Source organism: Notamacropus eugenii, chromosome 1, assembly GCF_028372415.1.
Source record: "Notamacropus eugenii isolate mMacEug1 chromosome 1, mMacEug1.pri_v2, whole genome shotgun sequence".
Classification (NCBI taxonomy): Eukaryota; Metazoa; Chordata; class Mammalia; order Diprotodontia; family Macropodidae; genus Notamacropus; species Notamacropus eugenii.
The window spans coordinates 283,719,478-283,741,527 of record NC_092872.1 but is presented as its reverse complement, the minus strand read 5'-3'; the positions used below and the strand labels follow the sequence as shown (position 1 = coordinate 283,741,527).

Below are 22,050 nucleotides of genomic sequence, written 5' to 3'. Positions count from 1 at the left end.
CCCAAAGAATCCTAATCAAGAGGGAGGCTTACCTAGGAGTCCTGAAGACATGAGTTTGAGTCCTGCCTCTTACCTATTCCTGGAATCAGAAAGACCTGAGTTCAAATCTAGCTTCAGACACTATCTATGTGACCCTGGGCAAATCACTTCACCCTATTAGTCTCAGGTTCCTTATCTGTAAAATGGGTCTAATAATAGCACCTGCCTCTCAGGGTTGTGGTGAGTATCCAATAAGATCATCTTTGTAAAACACTTAGCATCATTCCAGGCAGTAGTAGGTGCTTAATAAATACTTGTTCTCCCTTCCTCTTGTAGCAGCTATGTGACCCTGAGCTAGTTACAGCAGTGAGTCACTGGCTTCCTCTCCAAATGCTGCAGATTGCTTTGGGGATATTCTGAAAGACGCTATCCTGTATGGTTATGGCTTTTTCACACCTAGGACCCCAAAGCAGGAAAAGCTTCTCTGACTTCCTCTGCGGCTGGATCAGCAGGTGAGCCCAATTTTTCATTTGTATAATACCCATGTTTCCTGACTTTCTGGGGCACAGAGAGAAAGGCACTAATCAGGTTACAATACCAGCTGTGATACCTTCTGACTGACTGTGTGACCTTGGGCAGATCACTTAACCCTGGGCCTCAGTTTGCTCATCTATAAAATGGGGGGGGGGGGAGGCTAAATCAGAGAGTTTTCCCTGTAGGGGCTGGAATACAATTTGCCATTGGCAAGACAAAGATTGAATGGAATCCACTAAGGCATTTCTGAGTGTGACCCATGGCAGCAGAGAAAAGAGCCTCCTATGAAGAAGCCTCCTATGGCTTTGATCTCTTTTTCTCTCTGAACCTCTGGGTAGCAGCTAGGGAAAGAATTTCTTAGCTAAATCTATATATATACACACACACATATATATATATAAAATACATTTTATTTCCTTTTAAATCTACAAAAAACAAAACATAATAAATGTAACTGTTAAAATGAATTATTTTGGATACTCTTTTATTTTTTTTTCCAGTCAAATTTTTTTTTTTTAATGTTTAACAATCACTGCCATACAATTGTGATTTTATCCCCCCCACCTACCCCCCTGGATACTCTTTTATTAGCATAGGTGGTTAGGCATATTTTCCTGAGTCTATTGATACTCCTTGAATATTGGAACCTAAGTAAGAATGACAAAAGTGAAGGATTTATTTTTACTTATAATTATTTATCATTCAGGTAAAAAAGAAATCTACAGAGGTAATCCAGAATACAAACTTGACCATTCACAAGCCCCAAAGCACTAGAGAAATCTCATTATCCAGAAGCCAGTTTTCATGGATCACACTTACATGACTCCATTTTTCCACAGGTGAAAATTTAAAAATGTAACCTTCAGTGGAAAAAACCTGACTAGACCTGAAATCCCATTTGCAACTTTTTAGAAATCATTCATATTTTATCTAAGGCCAATAAAGACGTGACCAGACTCATCCCCGCTGCATACTCCCTTCCCTGATACTTAATATTTCTGAAAGGCGTGTAAGTACTGCAAAGCATTCTTTTAAAAACGCTTCTCTGCTCAGGCTCTCAGGGACATTTTTCTGGTAGACTGCTTCAGAGGTGTCAGAGCCAATGTTTCAGGGAAGGGGTGAGAGTGACAGAGAGTTATTCATCAACAGCTGTGTCTGGGACCCCATGCTGTACATCTGCTGCAAAGAGATTTTATTGTTCTGAGCTCTGAGATACAGACCAGGCAGGAAGAAGGTCTGGAGTTTGGAATGGGAGGCTGTACCCTTGCCCCTCCTGTTAGAGGCAGAGAAAACTGGGGCCCTACTGGAATTCCCACTTGTGATTTAGAGGAGACTCTGAGGTTCCCTGGGCTGAACGAGAGGTGGACACTTTGACTTTTGAGGAAATCCCCCTGGAGTATCCATGTCTTGGACATCTTAACTGAGGGAGATACTTCCCTTCTGGTATAATTCATGAACTCAGACTAGAATCACCCAGGGTAACAGACAAGGGGAAGGCTTCCTCCCCAAGGACGAAGGGGTCTGTCGGGCAGCAAGGACACTAAGAGGTCATACTACCCCTAGGCTTTGGGTGTCACCTACTTCCTACCACCAGACTGGCAGAAACTCATAGAGTTCTTCAAGCGGCAGCCATGTCCCTTAGCCATAAACAGACCCATTGTGTGGCAACAGTGGCCAATGTCTAAATGAGCTGCATCCACAAGAGTCAGTGATGGGGGAACATATCAAGTGAACCTAGATTACAGGCACAAAGGGCATTGAGAAATACTCTAAAAGCTTATTCCTATCAGGCAGTTCTCCCAGTTATTTCTATCAAGTTGTCTCTCCTGCCCCCTCCCCCCCAACCTCTGCCTAGAATCCTCAGCTTCTGACCAGGCTCAGCTCTGGGACAAGCTCCCCCAATCTGTACGGGGTGCTTGCAAACCTCCCCCACCCTAGCTGGGAACACTCTCTTCCTCTTCAAATTACTTTGTCATTTAAGACCAGAGATTTAGAGAGCTGGGAGGGGCATTAGAGATTAACTGTCTCATTCCCCTAATTTTACAGGTGAGCAACAGAGCCCCAAAGACACTGAGGGATCTGCCTTAAGGAAGAGAAGCTGTGATGCTGATGTGTCTCCAATATCTGACTGGCTGTCTTGTGAAAGAGGGACTAGCTTTGTTCACCTGGCCCCTGAGGGTAGAACGGAGAGCAAAGTTGCAGAGATACCCTGGATATCCCTGGATGGAGTGGGCTCCTTCAGATGAGGTGGAAACCCCCTCTTTGGACAAGCCTGTGCTGGGGCTAAGGTAGATGGGATTTTAATTCATGTACAGGCTGGACTAGATGGTCCTTCTGGTCCCATCAACTCTGAAATCCTGTGACTCTGCCCAAGATCACACAGGTAGGAAATGGGGGCTCACAGTCATGACTTAGAACCCAGGGTTCTTTGCCCTTCTCCTACCCCCAGTCAAGATTGCAGAATCCTGTTCTTAGAGGTGGAAAGGGGCCCTTAGAGGTCACTGAGTCTAATACCTTCATTTTACACATAAGGAAACCAAGGCTAGGAGGTTAGGGACCTTGCTCAGGGTTGAACATCTCCTAAGAGTTTGAGGTCAGATTCAAACCCACCTAAGTCAAATGGTCTCTCTCCAAGCTACAAAATGTAAGTGCCTGGAGGACAGGCACTTTTGTCTCTGTACCCCTTCCTCTACATAGTACAGAATATAACAGGTGCTTAATTAATGTGTGTTGAATTAGACAGAATTGAATTCATCACTTGGAAGCCCCACTAGCCTTCCTGGCCTCCCATTTTGCAATAACTCTGTGGATAAAGCTCTCTCTGCTTGCAGGTTTGTTATGGCCTGAACCCATCTATTTGATTGGCTGCTCTGCTCTGTAATGAACAAAAGGTACATTGAGGCAGCTTCTGGGTGAGCCTGTGTCCCTTCTGGCTGCAGAGCAGTCGCTGCTCTGATAAATAACCAGAAAGTAGGGGTAAATAATGGCATTTTTTTTATTTCAGGAGAATGGGTGGCTTCCTTTGATTTCCCCCTTTAGACTCAAAACCTGACAGGCTGAGAAGGGGGAGAACACACTTCTCTGTCTGGCGCCAGGGCACTTGCAGATCCTCCTGACAATAGCTGCTGAATCCTTGGTCCAGGGGAAGGGATGGGCTAGTTCCTCCTGGGATGCTTTTACCATCAGATGCTTATGGCTGAAAATATGTGACCAAAAAAAACCCTGGAACATTTGCTTGTGGGTTCTGAACTACGGAGAGGTAGTGACCAATTTGCAAGATGATCAATAGATCAGCCTCATATTTTCATTTTCCTGGCACTGCCAACTGAATCAGCTTACCAGTATGTTGCCCAACCAAAATCCACTTTACAAAAATTTACATTTTAGAGGAAAAACAGGCTGTGTTCATCTGGGGAAACGGAGATGTGCTGTCAGAAATTTCTAGAGACAGCCTCATCAATGGTTTCAGGAGACAGGCAGAGCTCTGGAGCTCAGGAGAAGAGGCTGTGGAAGTGTATTTGGGTGGCCTTCCCTAGATTTACTCTCAGCTAATGAGATCTGCCATCTCTTCTTCTCTGGGGTCCATGGCCAGGGGAGCTGGCTAGCCAGGGGCTCACATTCATTTATTTTTATCATTGAAAGTGGAGAGTTCTCTAATTCCATGAGACCAAACTTCCCTCTCTATCAGGACCTCTTTAACTGGTATTCCTAAATTGCTGAACTTTCCATTAGCCAGGCAATTATTTCCATTTGATGCTGGGTACCTCTAGGGTCATGATACAAGAAATTTATAAAGTCACCTGCCTCCTTTTAAGCAAAACCCACTGGTATTAAGGGTTGAAAAGACAAAGACAAAAAGGAGCTAGGCATTCTCTCCCTCCCCCCACCTCTTTTTTTTTGTCCTCCCCTTCGCCCCCAGTGAAAATGAGGACAGAAGTAAGTAAAGCAGATACAGAGAAATTTTATAAAGAAAAGGACATTAACACCTGGGAGGGCCTGGAAAGTCACCTGGGCCATCTCCCAAAAGAAGAAAGGGATTCTTTCACAATTTTGTATTTTGTCTCAGAGATGACAGGGAGTCCATGACGACTTTTGAATAGGGAAGAGATGTGGTCGAGATCTGGGTTTTAGAAATATCAAGCTAGCAGTTGTGAGCCTTCCACCAATGCCTGGGTCAGGGTTCTAGGGGCCTATCCCTTAGTTATCATATTCAAATTAGAAACTAAGAAGAAAAAATGAGAAATCTGCCATTTTAGGGACACCCTTTAGGCAGTAAATCAGAAGTCTTCATCTCTTGACTTCATCCCAATTTGGAAAAGCCCCAGATAATGTTAAGAAAGCCAAGTGCTCTGCAAACTAATACTATTTCTGATTTTGGTGAAGAAATATATACAAGTCTGAGTGTGTCACAGCAGAAAACTGTATCAATGGCTCCATGAAGCTACATTATGAATGAAATGAGTCCCTGACATCAATCCTTAACCTACTACAGCAGTGATGCTGAGTCCTTTAAACCTAGACCAGTGACAGGAAGTACTGGCAGCTGAGAAGCTTCCACGACAGATTGGAGTTTGTTTTCCAAGACTGTCTAGCAAACTTTGGAAAGGGCATCTCCAATAGGCTGGAATCTAAATGATGAGATTTTGGGCCATGGTGACCCAGGACAAATGGTGGTGATTGGCACCAAAGGAGGGATCCCCATAAGTTCCAGGGCCTGAGACCTCTTGTATTCCTCACTCCCCACCAATGAGCTTCCATAGCTCAAGCATCCAATAAAACACAGATGCTTCTGGACCTGTCTTCTCATTTACTTTCTTGAGGAGGCTGAACCTACACTAATTCTGCTTAGTGTATCAACTCCAGCGGTTGTTGACCTTGGTTTTGTGATCCAATCTCACATCCTCCCTATTTTTTTCACTTTAACCACACTATGGTATCCTTAGTTATATATATATATATATATATATATATATATATATATATATATATATATATATATATATATATATATATATATATATATATATATACACTTTAACCAGAAATTCTCAGAATGGTTTTCATTTTAAAACTTGGTCCTTATTCCGAATGAAGAACAAATAACAAGGCCAATGTACACTCTGAAGAAAAGGTGGGGGTATTTCTTGACATTAGTCAGATAATACCAGTGAAGGAGTCTACTAATCACTGTTCTGGTCACTGCTTTGAGCAGGTATGGCAGGTAGACAGAGCAAACTGGGAACTCCATTGAGGTGTGGGAGAGGGAAGCTCTGCTGAGGCTTTGGTTCCCACCTGCCAGTTCAAGGAAGACTAAACCTGAGTAGTCACAAACCCTCAGTCACACTTTGGGGAGAAGTTATTCTGTTGTATAGCACATCAAGGCTCAGTTTGGCCTCAAGGAGCAATGGCAAAGACATATGGCTTCTTTCTGGCAGGAAGCCTGCTTCACTGGCTTCACCAACAGCCCTTTGAGGCAAATGACAAATGTGCCAATCTAACCCCACTTAGGAGGAGATAGATAAAACAAAATTAAACCTTAATGGACCTCTCACTCATCTTAGGAGTTTATAGAAGAGATGACATATCAGTCATGAAATCATAGGGACACAGAGCTGGAAAGAGCAAAGAGATCATTTCTTCCTTCCTCTTGTTTGTAGCTGATGAAAGGGAATTCCAGAGAAGATAAATGACTTGACCAGGGTCACCCAGGTGATTCACAAGTGAGCCAGAAATAGAAGTCTTCTAGGCTGCCTAGCTAGCATCCACACTGCCTTATCATACCTCTGCCACACTTAGAGCTCCCTGAGCTAAGGTCAGAAGGCCACAGCCATCAGGTTACTGAGGATCCAGTGATGACCTTTATTTGTACCAAGGCTCAGAGGCTGATCAACGCCTGGGGTACAGAAAATCAACTGACCAACAGCCATTTGTTAGTCAAGCACTTTGGGCCAGAGACTGCGCAAGGCACTAGAGATATATAGATAAAAATGAAATCATCCCTGCCCTCAGGAGATTTCAGTTCTACACATGGGTTCATCACCAAAAAAGCCTACCTCCCACTTGGCCCAAATTCAGTCCTGGGGCTTCTAGAAAGGCAGAGTAGCAAGTGAGCAGGCTCTGATCCTATCTCTGACAGTCAGTCAATGAACATTTATTAAGCACCTACCACATGCCAGACACTGTGCTAACCAGTGGGGTCATAAAAGAAGGCAAAAGACAGTCCCTGCCCTCAAGGAGTTCATACTCTAATAGGAGAGGCAGCCAGCATACACATGTACAAACAAATTATATATAAGATAAAGAGGAAATTGATGAGAGAGAGAAAAAGCACTAGGGTTAAGAGGCATTGGAAAAGGCTTCCTGTGGAACGTGAGATTTCAGTTGGAACTTAAAGGAAGTCAGGAGGCTGAGATGAATAGGGAGAACACTGCAAGCACTGGGGACAGCCAGAGAAAATATTCAGTGCTGAGAAGCGGAGTATGTTGTAGAACAGCCAAGATGCCAGGGTCACTGGATTGAAGAGAATGAAAGAAAAAGATTGAAGGAGGGAAGAAGGAAGGAAGAAAGAGAGGGGGAGAGAGAGAGAGATAAAGAAAGAAGGAAGGAAAGAAGGAAGGAAGGAAGGAAGGAAGGGAGGGAGGGAGGGAGGGAGGGAGGAAGGAAGGAAGGAAGGAAGGAAGGAAGGAAGGAAGGAAGGAAGGAAGGAAGGAAGGAAGGAAGGAAGGAAGGAAGGAAAGAAAGAAAGAAAGAAAGAAAGAGAGAGAGAGAGAGAGAGAGAGAGAGAGAGAGAGAGAAAGAAAGAAAGAAAGAAAGAAAGAAAGAAAGAAAGAAAGAAAGAAAGAAAGAAAGAAAGAAAGAAAGACTGCAAGGGTAAATGTTGTAACAGAATATGGCTGATTGAAGGTGGGTAAGGAAGAGAGCCAAATGATACCTATTGATGGCACTGACCCCCATGACTGCTGGGGTTTCGTTATAATAACAATTCTGAATCTCAGTTTTCTTATCTGTAAAATAGCAGTTGCTGTGAGGATCAACCGAGATAACAGATGTAAATTGTTTGGCAAACCTTAATGGGCTCTGGAAATGTCAGCTCTTACTATGACAATACCCAGTTGACTAACTACAAGAAGAGCTGTGGAAATTGTGCTCCCATTGATCACCTAGGAAGGAACCTGGTTTACATCAGCAACCACTTAGCTGGAAGGTGAATCCATGGGTGGAAGCTAACTGTTAGGTTAACTGAAGGCCTCAAGCTAAAAGTCTAACATCAGTGTTTGATGAAAACAGGGGGCTTGGACTAGATCATCTTTATGTTCTTTTTGACTTCTAGCATTTGAGAACTCTCTAAAACTATAGGATGATTTTAGATTTGGTCGCCATTTCTAAAGTACTAGAATCTCAAAATTTGAGTCTGGAAGACAGCCCAAACAGGGCATTTAGCTATAACACAAACCTGAAAAAAGACACTGCCTCTCCCTGGCAATGTTCCTGACAAGGGACTCTTCAGGAGACTCCCAGACCCTCCAGTGTGAGGGAAGCCATGCGGTCATCCATTTCCTCTGGACCTGTGATTATTAGAAAGTCCTTCCTCACCCAGAGCCTCTGCCTCTCTCCTATCAATTTCCTCCCAGTGTTCCAGGTTTTGTCCTCTGAGGCCAAACAGAATGCATTTAAACCTGTTCAATGCAACAGCCTACAAATACTAGTAGAAAGCTATCTTTCCCACCCTAGACCTCCAAATTGTGGGGGGGGAGCAAGGGAGGAAATAAGTATTTATTAAGCACCTACTTTTTGCCAGGCACTGTGCTAAGCACCTAGAATTATGATCACATCTGATCTCATGACAACCCTGGGAGGAAGGCAGCCCCATTTTACCGATGCAGTGCCTGAGGCACACAGAGCTTCAGGGACTTGCCCAGGGTCACCCAGCCAGTAAGGGTATGAGGCTGCATTTGAACTCAGGTCTTCCTGACTCTGTGCACTTTGGTGTCTCTGGTTACTTCCAAGAGGGAGCAGAGAGGCTTCCAAGGCTACCCCAGGCCTGAGTGAGAGGAGAGACCTAGGGTAGACAAGAAAGGGAAGGAAAGCAGTCTTTTGGGAACACAGAGGATAAAAAGAGCAATGACACCTTCTATGTGATAAAGCCAAAAGTCTTCAGCATACGGCAGAGATCCTGTGGTAGCTGGGACTGGGCACTTGGCTACTGTGGATTAACTGGTCCAGGGTCCAAGATATGAAGGCTGGCTGCAGTAAAGGGGGATGGTGGAAGGGCTTTGAAGCCAAACTAGAATTCATGGTGAGCTGACAGAGGAAAAACCATAAGAATGGGCAGTCTTTGGACCTAGGTATTTATTTCTTGTGAAGGTTGGATCCAAAATCATTGTGTGTTTTATTGGGGAAGCTGTCAAGTCAAACTAGAGAAGAGATGGGACCTGGAGGAAGACCCCCAGGAAGTCTGGGGTGGTTCCCTTCCCCTGGGCTACAAGAATATGGTTAGGGGATGTCCACATCAAAGAAATCGCTGACTTCTCAAACCACAGAAATGAAGACCGCACATTGTCCTAGTCTGTTCAAGCTGACCAATCAATCATGAGCCTGTGAGGCGGAGGGCTCAGAGATGATTATCCTCATTCTATACTTGAGGAGAAAAATAAGCTCCTCCCTTATTTTAAACACAGCTGGATTTTTGCCTCAATCCTTTGATTGTGAGGTCACCAAACTCCCCTCCCAGGTGGCAGCGGAGAAACAAGTTCAAGGGCAGGATTTTGGAGAGGTCATGGGATCCACAATGTAGACAGATCTGAGAAGGAGCTTAGGGGCCATCAGTCTAACCCTTTTATTTTAAAAATGAGAAAATTGAGGCAAAGAGAGTGCCAGTGAATTGCTTAGGGATATAGGGTTAGTGAGTGTTTGAGGGAGGACTCCCAGTCAAGAGCTCTACCACCCAATGGCCTTTTGAAGGTTCGGTCTGCAAAAGTCACAAGATGACGGAACAGATAATGTTTTAAAAGGAAGAAAATCTATTGCAAAAACAGGACAAGATGAAAAGAACATACAAAAAGGCCTTTGGGAAAGAGGCTGTGTGAAAGAAACATTTATGAAGAACCTATTATGTGACAGGCAGTGAGGTAAGTGCTTTAAAATTATTATCCATGCTGGTAATGATAATGATAATAAAGAAATAGCACACACATTTATACAGTGCTTACTGTGCACCAGGAACTACTCTAAGCACTTTGTAATTGTTATCTCATGTGATCCTCACAACTACCCTGAGAGTTAGGTGTTGTTCTTATCCCCATTTTACAGATGAGAAAACTGAAGCAAATACAGGTGAAGTAATTTGCCCAGGGTCACACAGCTAGGAAGTGTATGAATCCAGATTTGAACTCAGGGCTTCCTGACTTGAGGCCCAGTGCTCTGGCCATTGCACTACCAGCTTGCTCAGAAGTGAACATAGTTCAGAACAGATGGACCACAAGGACATATCCTGCACATTTTTCAATCTGTCACTCAAACCTCATTTCTTTTTCCTGTATTTTGGCTTTAGCAGCTCAGTCTCTAAAAATAGGTTGGCTCCTCGGAGCACACGGCAAATGGAGCCTTGGGTCCAGAGGGAGAAGACTGGAGCTTAGTACCAGGCTTATTGTCTAGGTGACCTTGGGCAAGTCACTGCACATTCCTGGGCCTCGGATTCCCTGAGTGAAAATGAGGATGCTCAACTAGATGCCTCTGCAGTCTGTTAGTTCTTGAGCAAAGATTTCAGGAAAAGGGATAGATTTAAAGCAATAAGGACTTGTGCTTTCCTTAATGGAGAAGTGCCTTCATGCAGGGCTCATCTCAACTCTCTTTGTAACTCAGTAAACAAATCTTAGAGGCTCATCTGAGTCTCAGAGAAAGTCAGCATTCTAACCAATTGACCACACTGCCTTTCTTGAGACATCCATGAAAAATACCATCAAGGTCTTCCATGATAGATGTGGTTAATCAATGCATACATCCATCATTCATCCATTCATTCAATCAACAATCACTTGGTAACATCTAGGACTAGACAGACACTGGGAGGCCCAGGTCCTTGGGGATCAGAGTTACTCACCTAGGTTGTACCACATGTCCCTGATTTCAAAGCCAATCTGCCTCCTCATGTCACCATACCTGGAAAAGGAGAATAAAAAGAAATGAATCATACCCATGGCTTTATGGGGAGAAAGCAGACAAGAAAGTGGGTTTTGGGAAATGAAATACATCAGAGGGCCTGCCTGTACTTGTTTTTTCCTGATTTAAGGGAAGGGCAGGGGGTAGGAGCACTGGAAAGAAATCCATCCAGCCCAGGGACTATCTCCTTCCCTTCTCTCTCAACTACATAATGGGCTCACTTTCCACTGGGGATGTGGGGGTGGATGCTGAGAGGAATGAAATTCTTTGGTCTCCTGTGGTTGGGGAAGAAGCCCATTACATCCTTCCAGCCTAGGGGTGGAGGGGGTGTGGATATTTTCTGCCCATGATGTAAGCAGGGAGACTATGCCTGAAGCATCCCTCTTTATCCCTCTCCTCAGGAAGCTCCCAATTCTTGCTTACACCATAGCATGACAGTGGGCAAAAAAACAGACCCCAGAGCCACTGAGGGGGAAGGGTTGCGTAACCACTACCAACACCCAATAATGCCAGGAGGTTTGGTGGATCAAAGTATATGAATACTAATTCTCCTCCCAATAGAAAGGGAGAGGTATTGGTTTCACAAGTAAACAGAATTGGATGCTTCAGAAGCTAAACCTTTATTAGCATGTGAGCAGTTCTACTCTCCCCACCTCCACCTTGTTGCCTCAGGAAACAAAACCCTGATTATATTAAAAATAATAATTTGCAAAAATTTTCCTATACTACCGGAGCTCAGCAGCTGTGCCAAAGAACCTAGTCTGTTTACTTCTCTACCTTGGGATCCAAAAAGTCAGGTTATCTTTCTACTGTTTGAGGGCAGCCCTCCTTCCTGTCAAGGATTCACCAAAGGTCATCAGCCTGAGTATCCCTCCAGTGGATGAAGCCAACGGAGGCATCTTTTGCTTTTTTTTTTAAATGAGTTTTGCTGGCACTTTGGGATTTAACCTCACAGTCATTTCTGACCATGACTCTCCTCCCTTCCCTCTCTCCAGAACTGACCCTTCCCTGGAAAGAAAAAAAGTTAAACGAAAACAACTGATGGAATGACCTGATCTGCCATTTTATCCAACTTTCCTGGATTCCTTCAGCTCTCTACAAAGAGAGGGAAACATGTTTTATTATCTATTACCCAGGACCAAGAGCAGTCATTCCAATTAGGTAGAGACTGACATCCTTTTAATGTTCTTAGCATTTTCATTATTGGTGTCATTGCGAACATGGTTCTTTCCCTGGTGATCATTTCATTCCATCAGTTCATACAAGTCTTCTGATTTCCTCAGTCATCATTTCTTTGGCACCATAACGTTCCCGACATTCATGCACCATGGAGTGTCCAGCTACTCCTCAGCGGATGGGCACCTACTTTGTTCACAGTTTTCTTGCTCCCTCCAAAGGGCTATTATGGATAGTTCTGTGTATATATTTTGGGCTTTATTTTGGCTGTAAGATCTGCTCGGAGTAGATGAGCAACTGTAAAGTCACAGAGTCAAAAAATACGAACCACCAGTCACTCTTTTTGTATAATTCCATATTAGTTACATAAAGATCAGAGCCATTCACATCTGCAACAGCGTATTAACGTGTCTTCCTTCTATGGTAGTCTCTTGCCTAAATCAACAAGTCAGCAAGTAAGTAAATATCAGTTCTGTGCCAGGTACTGGGCTAAGGGGTGAGTGTATAAAGGATGGAATTAACAAGCCCTGCCCTCCATACCCACAATCTTTTTTCTTAAATTCAATATTATTTTATTTTCAGATCCGCATTTTCATCCTCTCATTTACTTCCCCTCCTCCACTAGGAAAGAAAGAACAAAATTCCAATTACAAATAAATTTCCATATTTTCTACGTCCAAAAAAATGTGCTCTTTTTATCAAGAGGTGGGGCAGCCTGTTTCATCATGAGTCCTCTGGAATCATGGTTGGTCATTGTGATAATAGAGTTCCTAACTTTCACAGTCGTTTATCTTTACAATATTATTTTATTATATGAATTATTGTCCTGGTTCCACTCATTCACTCTGCATCAGTTCATATAAGTTTTCCCAAGCTTCAATGAAATCATCCCCTTCATCATTTCTTAAAAGAAAATAGTATTTAATCACATTTATGTACTGTAACTTGTTCTTTCTTTCCCTAGTTGGTGGGCATCCCCTCAGTTTCCAATTCTTTGCTACCACAAAAAGAGCTATTATAAATGTTCATACATATGGGTCCTTTTCCTCTTTATTTGGTCTATTTGGAGGTATAGACCTAATAGTGATATCATTACTCAAAGAGCAGACACAATTTAATAGTTTTTTGGGTGAAGTTCCAATTTGATTTCAAGATGGGCTGGAACAACTCCACTTGAATGGTACGTTAGTGTGCCTGTTTTCCCACATCCTCTCCAGCACTTGTCATTTTCCATTTTCTAATCCTATTAGCCAATTTGATGGACATGAAGTAGAACCTCGGAGTTGTTTTGATGTACATTTCCCTAGTTATTAGTTCTTTACAGCATTGTATAAAGTGACTGTCACTGGCTTGGATTTCTTCCTCTGACACTTAACTATTTGTGTCCTTTGATTTACTGATTAGGGAATGGCTCTCACTCTACTAAAGTTGAATCAATTACCTACATATCTTGGAAATGAGACTTTTATCAAAGAAATTCACTGTGAAGATAAGTCTGCAGCATCCTAACTGAATTACCTCTAATGAAGACTGAAGGGTTTAAGTTCAATATCAAAACTGTGGGTAGTTCACCTTGCTTCCAATATAGCAAGGAGTTTCCCAAGGGGCCATCATCACTTCTCATCTGGGCTACTGAAGAGGACTCCTGGTTGGGTTCCCCACATCCAGCCCTTCCTTTTCTAAACCACACAATGCCATATTGATCTTCCTCCAGTACAGGTCTGACCAGGTCACTTTATTGTTCAAGACTCTCCCATGCCTCCCTATCTTCCATAAGCTCAGATGTCAAGCTCAACAACCTGGCTGCCCCCACCTTTCCAATCTAGTGTGCCATGCTCCTGGCATACTAGACCACTATTCCTCACAAACACTGCATCATTCATTTCTAATCTTTGCACAGGCTGAATCCCATGCCTCAAATGAACTCTCGTAGAATCCTTGGGCTCCTTCAAGCCTCAAGTATCTCTCCCTATCAGGAAGCCAGTCCTTATTTCCACCTGATTGCTAACACCCTGTCTCCGGGATTATATTGTTTCTCCTTTGAGTATATATTACACTTAATGTATGTCCATTTAACATATTTAGTGTAAAATTTATAGATAATATATAGAAATATATTTAAATAATTAATTACTAGAATATATAGTAATTACACAATTAAATATATTATACATAATATAATGTATAATTCATATGTTATATATAATGTATAATTTAATTTAAATGCATATTTATTGTTGCTTCTCTTAATAAAATGTCAAGTTTGAGGATGGGGAACGTTTCGTCTTTGGACTTTGTTTCCCTACCTCCCAGCACAGGCCTTGGCACACAGTTGACACTTGGTAAACGCTTGGTGAATGAAGCAATAAGTTCGGCTGAGCAGCTCTGAAGGCGCCAGAGTATAAGAGGCTAGTGAAATTAGTCTGCTTATTGTACAGAAAGGGAACTATAACAGAGGGGTTCTCAAATGAGAACTTACTCAGAGATACACACAGAACAACAAGCGTATACTGTGACCCCGACTTTTATCCAGTGAATGAGCTCCTTATCTCCTGTGGGAAAACGCTCTTGGTATCCCAGGATTGATAGGAGAGAATGCAGGCAATCTTGCTCTCAGAGAGAATGTGCCACACTGGGATGTGTTTTATCAGAGCTGCAAACCTGGACAAGAATGGCCCCATATGGAAGCAGCAAGACACCCCCTGCCTCTCTGTGCTCCTCACAGGGCCCAGATGAGAATTTGCCTGGTTGTCAATGACTGATTCATTAGAATCTCAGAACCAGAAACACTCTCCTGAAATGGCTGGAGGAGCTGAAGCTTCAGGGATCAGGTATCCATTATGAATTTACTAAGGGAAGAAGAAAGGGAAAATAAACACTGCCTGATTCTCTCCCTGGGGTTGTCTCCACTCTGAGTCAGCACATTGGTAGATGAGAACAGCCACACTCACACCAAGCTTAGAACAGCCACTGCCATCCCTAGGATTAACCCCCAGAACACTCAGTCGTGATATAGGGCCAAGCCTGCCGGATTCATCTTCCAAGTGCTTCAGGTGCAATTTATCTCATCCCAAGGTAGAGGCTGACAGGGGATTAATGTCCTCTTTGGTGCAAGAAGTCAGAGACACTTGTGCCCAGCCTAATAACACAGGGATCCTGTCTTAGCAGTGAAGATGAAGAATGTTCTCGTTTGTGTTCAAGCATCCTAAATTCAAACTTAACTTCCCTTATTTCCTGAGCGGTAAAAGAAATCAAAAGTATTTTCCTGATGTCTTGGAAAGCCCTAGTTCTGCTGGTTTATTCATCGAACAAATCAGAGATAGTCACTTCATGTTACTAAGCTCATACGCTTAAGAGGAGACAGTGATATGGATGCAATCCACCTCCCAAAGCAGTTGTGAGGCACACTCCATTCATGTGAGTCACTAATATTATTGTTCTATTAAAGCACTATTGAATTCTCCTCTGCTTCTTTGATAGGCCCTGACCAGGAGCAGGCTCCTGGTGTCTGAAAACTGATTATCCATCAATTAGCCAACATTTATCCAGAGCCTGTGATATGACAACTACCATGATAGTCCGGGAGAGGAAAACAAAGTGACATGGTCCCTGCCTTCAAGGGACTGACATTCTGTTAACAAGCTATAGCCTATTAATCCATATATTAACCTCACTAAGTGTAGCATCTTGGCTGACCATAGGCAGGAAATGCTGCCCTGGCCTCAAATTCAACTTGGGCTCTCAGGCCTTGCAAATATTCCTCTTTCAAAGGGCAATCGTGAAGTCAGCAAGGCAAAGCCTGTCAGTATTAAAAATGATATTTTAATAGCTGAGTGAAACCAAGAAGCCGAAGGCTGTGGCTTGGAGGTGAGGGAAGGAAGATGGTGTTAGAATGGGAAGGAGATGGTTTTATCTTCCCAACAGAAAGCCCTGATCTTTTCTCGAGTTTTAATAAGGAAATGGCTTTGAAGAATCCACATGTGTTTGTGAGTCATCCCTGAAGGAGCCAGGTTTGGTGCCTGAGCTCCAGGGAGGTTTTGCTGAATACTTTATAAGTTCTTCCTGAAGAAAATGAGGGTTTTTCAGAAGACATAACCTCTGTGGGCTAATGCTCCAGACTTAGAATTTGAGACTTCTAATGCTGGGAAGGGAGGGGACAGGAGGAGAAGGGAAGGGGAGGGGGGTGGAGAAGAGGGAAGGATCCCATGAACTTTAGAATAAATTAGAAAAATCCTTGGGTGAAAGATTGAGGAAAACATCGCAGTAGCAATCCAATTATGCCACGATGTGTCCCTGCTAATGGAGAGGTTGAATTGATAGGAATAACTTTTAAAAAGAGAAATAAATATTAACCATTACCATTTTGGCCTCACTTCTTATAGAGGATCTCAGCTACTCAGCAAAGAGGGTTCAGGGGCGCATTACTAAATTATTCCATGTGCAGGATGTGAAGACATTGACTTGGAACAGTATAAAGACAAAGTCAACCATGCCACTCAAGTCTGCTTTTGCTATACACCTGATATGACAAGTGGAAGTCTCTGTCTTCAGGGAGCTCACCTTCCACGAGAAAGATACAATAAATAGATAGTTATATGATGTAGTTTCAAAAAGGACAAGGTGGGGTGGGGTTCGGGGATCAGAAGAGACCTGGTGGAGGTGGTGGCCCTGAGTGATGCCTTCCAGAAGACTTCTACTGGGCAGAGATGAGCCACATCAAAAAGCATCTATTAAATGCTTCCTGTATGCCAGCTGTGGGGTCGAATGCAAAGACTAATGGAAGTGATTGTTGAAAACTGAAAACAAATAAATTAATTTAAGAAGCGCTTACCTTCAAATGGGAAAAGAGATGAAAGCAGGAAGGGGGTGTGGGGGGGGAGGTCTGAAAAAGTCCAGGGAGTCAGGAGAGCAGCCTGGAGACGCAGGAAGGGGAGGGAATATATTCCTGCCATAAGGAACGAAATGGGCAAAAGCATGAAGCCAGGAGGTCTAATGAGACAAAATGGATCTTTCTGGGACAGGATGGGAATGCCAAGGAGCTTGATTTGATGGGCACAACAAGACCTAATTGGATGTGTGCCTCCCCACTGCCTAGCCCATGCAGAGCAACCCTCGCAGCTGGGCTGGGGGCCCTCCAGTCTGGGGAGCAGTAGATATGGACAAGGCACGGGATACGGACAAGGCAGGGGATACGGACAAGGCAGGGGAAATTCACAAAGCAGACAATCCATCTGGAAAAGATGAATCAGTGGAAGGTTTACTGCTCTTAGCGAAAGTGCTGTTAGGGATGAAACTCTGCCTAAAGCTGATTGACCCAGAACACACTGATGCGCTCCCACAGAAAGAGCAGCCCTCAGACAGGTGCAGGGTCTTCACAGTGCAGGCAGACTGGCTCTCTGGGCCTTCAAAGGGGGCTGTATCCCTCGGCAGGGCAGGGATTGGGGTGGGGGAGGAGGTCTCCCCCAGACCATCAGTCAGTGAATGGATCCCAGGTCTCTCCCCTTCTCTTCCTCTTCCAATGAGGTACCCAAGGTCAGGGCACCTCTGCCCTAGAAAAGAGGGCTGGGAGGTGGGTGCCTCAGATAACAGCTGACCAGAGGCAAGAAGGCAGAGAAATGGAATGGAGTCATTCTTTCTATACTCCGTGGCTGAGGAAGAGAGATCCAGTCAAAGACTCTAGGTTCAGGCTGAAATATTGGAAACATATTTATTAGCTTTGAATACTGGAGGTTGGGAAAAGATTATGAAAATGGAGTAAAAGCTGCCCAATTGCCCTACCCCTTTAAAAGTAATTTCTCTACTAGATAGCTTTCATCTTGGCATTGATAGCCATTTATAATTTGGCTCTGTCCTGCCTTCCCAACTGTCTTACACGTTCCAGGCTCCAAGTACCCCATGGTCAACCTACCTGGCCTTCTTATTCCACTAATTTTCTACCTCCCAACTCTGCACTAGCTGCACCCATGTCTGGAAGGTTCTTCCTTCTTCCTCATCTCTGCTTTTTAAGATCACTGGTCTCCTTCCAGATTACTCAAGTGTCATCTTCTGCAAGAGGCTTTTCCTTGTCCTGGTCCCTCCCCTTTCTTCCTTCCCACACCTTCTACCTCAAGGTTCCCTTGAATATACTTTAAACATGTCATATATGTACCTACTTATGTACACAGATCATTGACTATGGTGTGTGGAACTGCTTGAAGGCAGGGATGGTTTTGCTTGTGATTTTGCAGTCCCAGTGCCTAGACCAATTGCTGGCTCCTAGCAGGTATTAAATCAAGCACCATTGACTGATGGGAAGATGAGCCCTCCACTTGACCTTTCCTTAGATATACGAAAATGTGTTTCAAGGGAGAAATATTCTGAGCAAAATAAATTCCCACCAAGTATTGCCAATTGTGTGACATAAATGAGGGTGTTTGCTTCCTAGCTTTTGAGATGGCACAAGTTTTTTGCTCCCAAGGGAATGGACCTGCCTCAACCCCCAATTCCTGGAGGTGACATACCTGGTATTTCAGTGGGAAGGACCCCTTATTCTAAGGAAGTTCAAAGGCCTTGCAAGTTATGTGCATTTGACCCAAAGGACTGGCTTTATGGGCCTGATGGTACAACCAATGACAATAATAACACCATACACTTTTTAAGGTTCACACAGAGATTTATACACATAAATTACTTCATCAGATCCTCATGATAACCCTGTGAGGTAGATACTATTATGATCTCTTCCCCTATTTCACAGATTAGGAAACTGAGGCACGAAGAGCTGAAGTGATTTATTTGGGGTCAAATATTGTTGTTGCTTATTCACGCACTGTGCTAGGTGCTGGGGATACAAGAAAAGACAGAGACCTTGTCCTCAAGGAGCCCACAGTCGACATGCAAAAAGCCATGTGTGAGTGTGATACATACAGAGTAGAGGGAAAATGTGTCTACCTAGAGAAGAATGCTCTACTACTTGAAGGTACGGGACTCCTGGGTTGTGAAGAAAGCCAGGGAATCTGAGAGGCAGAAGTGAGGAGGAAGGGCCTTCCAGGCATGGGAAACAGAAACTGAAAAAGTGAAAAAGGATGGAGATGGAGCATCTTGTGCCAAGAACAGCCAGCAGGACATTGGGGCTGGACCACAGGGCACATGGTGGGTAGGTGGGTGGAGTGCAGTAATGTATAAGAATAGCTAGAAAGGTAAAAGGGGGTTGGGTTGTGAAGAGCTTTAAATACTCAAAAAAGGAGTCTGTATTTGATCATGGAAGCAGTAGGAAGTCACTGGCAATTATTGAGTAATGGGAAGTCTACGGACCAATCTGTATTTTAGAAAAGACATTTTGGCCCCTTAATACCTAGTGGAATGGAGTGGGGAGACAGGGAAGCCTTGAGGCCGGGAAGCAGTGCTGTCTATGGTATAATATCGTGAAGTGATCATGGACTGGTTAGGAATTCATAGGGAACCGGCAAAGACATAAGTTGAGACTCTGCTACCTGTCTCTATCTCCTTAGGGAGTTGGTCTTTTGTGACTTTACTGTCAGCAACAGGGAGAATCAGGCACTCCTGATGATATTCCTGTCTACTGCCCCCCAGTCCTTTCACCCTCACAGGACACGTCTTAAGCCCCTTTATCATCTTGGTCTCCCTCCTCTTCCTTCTCTCCAGCTTTTTACACTCTTAGAAACTTTCCTCACCAAAAGCTGCCCAATTGGCTTGCCTTGAGAGGTGGTGGTTTTAGTCTCACTCAAGGTCATCAGGCAAAGGCTGGCTGATCTCTACAGGGCTCGAAGAAGAGGGATTCTTGGTCAGATGTGGTTTGGTTACAACAGGAGTTTTCTTACAATTCTGAGATTACGTGAAACTGTGTCCCTCCCATCAATCTTAAGACTACAGGTTTTGTCCCTATTTTACAACTGGGGAAACTGAGGCTCGAGGAGATCATATGTCTTGCCCAGGGTCATGTAGTTAATAAGTGTCAGTGACAGGACTAGAATCCAAGTGTTCCTGACTCCAAGTCTGGCACTCTACCCAGAATGGCAATGCAAACTGCAGATACCTGCACAAGACTACATTTGGTACAAATTGAGTAAGTGCCTGTTCTCCTCTTCCCCCATGTCCTCCACTGAGAGTTGGAGCCTGATTGACCAACTCCTAAAGAAGGCTGCAAATGTTGCTCTAACTAAAGCTGCAGAAAGAAAAGCTCACAGAAAGCTGAGATTAGGCAAAGGCATTCATTCCATAGGAGGGCATCTTCTCTCAGCCTGTACTCTGCTATACTAGCCAGGAAAACCTCTTCTCCAGAATGCCAGCTCCCCTGAGGGCCAGTGACAGCCTCTTTATTGGCTTTCTCATCTCTATCATTTAACTCATCTGCCGGAAGGCTGATTCAGTGGGGAGGGCGGATTGCATCTCTCTGAAGGAAGAGATGCCCAAGTTATTACAGTAGGAACAACATCTTTCATTTGGCTTTTCTGGTCAAAACAGCATAAGTGGGCTGTTTGTGAAAGGACTGATGGGGAACAGGGCTGGGGGAGATGGGAAACCAATGTTATTCACAGAATACCCAGAAGAGTGGTTGAGCTGTTTGTGTGCCTACAAATGAGTTCCCCCTCCCCGAGTGTAGGAGAGAGATAGATTTCTCTTAATACTACCAATGTATCTAAGCTACTCAATTATTTCTTAAATGTTAATTTGGTGTGTTTTTTTTTTTAAATTAATTGACAGCTCTCACTGTGAGATCACACTCATTTTCAAATTTAGCCTTCTTCCTGAGCCCAGACTCAGTGGACTCTATCCACTGTGCCACATAGCTGTCCCTTTGCAAATCTTAAAAAGCCATAAAAGTGGTTTAAATATGTATATACAGTTGTTTTGATTATTACCTAAGGTAGGAAGCAACAGAGGCAAAATCTGAGTTTTTTCTTCCATGCACTCAAGTGCTACACAATACTTCATCACTCTCAGGAACCAATTTCCTACACTAGCAAGCCTACTGATTGCCACCACTAGGAGAACACACTGACACCCTCTTACCCTCCATGGGGTAATCATTACTACCAGTAGCTGCAAGTCCTCTAAACAGCAGCTACCTCCTCAAAGTCTGTAATAATGGATATACTTAGTAAGGATTTCCTAGTCTATAAATTTATAGTTATTTATGAATCATTAACATAATGGTTAATCTGTAAATATTATTTTCAGATGTGGGCTGACATGATCCATATCTGACTTAATAAGCCCAATGGAGACATTAGGACTGATACTTTTTTCTCATTCAAATGCAGATATTGGCCCAGAAAATGGGCTTTAGAATACAAAACACTTTATTTCCCCTTCTTCCCTCAGGAAATATGTAAGTGCAGACCTTCAAATAAGAAAGACAGGTTTCTATTTCCTGTCAGTTGGAGAGATGGTACTGTCTATCCTCAGCATGGAACAGATACAATGGAGGATCCCCTCTGGCAATAACATTTTTTTTTTAATCCAGGTCTACATAAGGGGAAAGGAAATGCAGTTAAGGACAAGTTGCACAACTTGTATATCACACAAACACACACATACACACACAAACTACTGATTCATCCCACTAAGGTTCTCTCTTTGTACAGATAATAACATTGACAGTCACACTCTGAGTCTGGAATTGTCTTCCAAGTATTTACTCTCTTCTGCTCCCTTTTCTCTGGGGGGTGGAGGGCAATTGGGGTGTGACTTTTTCTGAATGAATCAAATATTTATTAAGCCCTAAGTGTAAAAGCACTGTGCTAAACTCAGGAGATAGAAATAGAAAAGAAGCTTACCACCTTCTCCATTCTACCCACTTTCTTTTCTGGAGATTTAATTAACTACTACTATTGCTACTACTACTGCTAATCTCACTTTTTAACCTGGGGAAATCTACTACCACTATGATTCATGTTCATGCTGTCCTTTAATTTACAGAGTTAGTATCAGAAGAAAAGTTATTAATATAATCATAATAGCTCAGAGCCCCCAGTTAGGAAATTACTTACTATTCAACTCAAAGTTTGACTATCATAATTTTTTTTTATTATCTTCACTTAACCCTTGGCCTTACTCTACTTGATGCAAATAGGAGGACATGGACAATGTCAGTCAGGGACAAACATCTATCAAGCACCTACTAATATGCCAGACGCTATGCTTAGTACTGGTGATACAAGACAATTCCTACTCTCACAATCTAATGAGGGAGAATATACA

The 22,050-nt window shown here is 43.3% G+C and overlaps 1 protein-coding gene and 1 long non-coding RNA gene across 3 annotated transcripts in view; one reads left to right on the top strand and one right to left on the bottom strand.

Moving 5' to 3' along the window:
• DOCK1 (dedicator of cytokinesis 1) overlaps nt 1-22,050 on the bottom strand; it is a 582,086-nt gene that overhangs the window by 99,360 nt on the left and 460,676 nt on the right. For both annotated transcript variants that reach the window (XM_072629055.1, XM_072629056.1), the window contains exon 32: nt 10,613-10,671. In XM_072629055.1, the coding sequence (XP_072485156.1) occupies nt 10,613-10,671 (59 nt within the window). The remainder of the gene's footprint in view (nt 1-10,612; nt 10,672-22,050) is intronic.
• LOC140517625 (uncharacterized) overlaps nt 7,477-22,050 on the top strand; it is a 36,514-nt gene continuing 21,940 nt past the window's right edge. Inside the window, exon 1 of the long non-coding RNA XR_011971654.1 lies at nt 7,477-9,641. This is a non-coding gene — a long non-coding RNA (uncharacterized lncRNA). The remainder of the gene's footprint in view (nt 9,642-22,050) is intronic.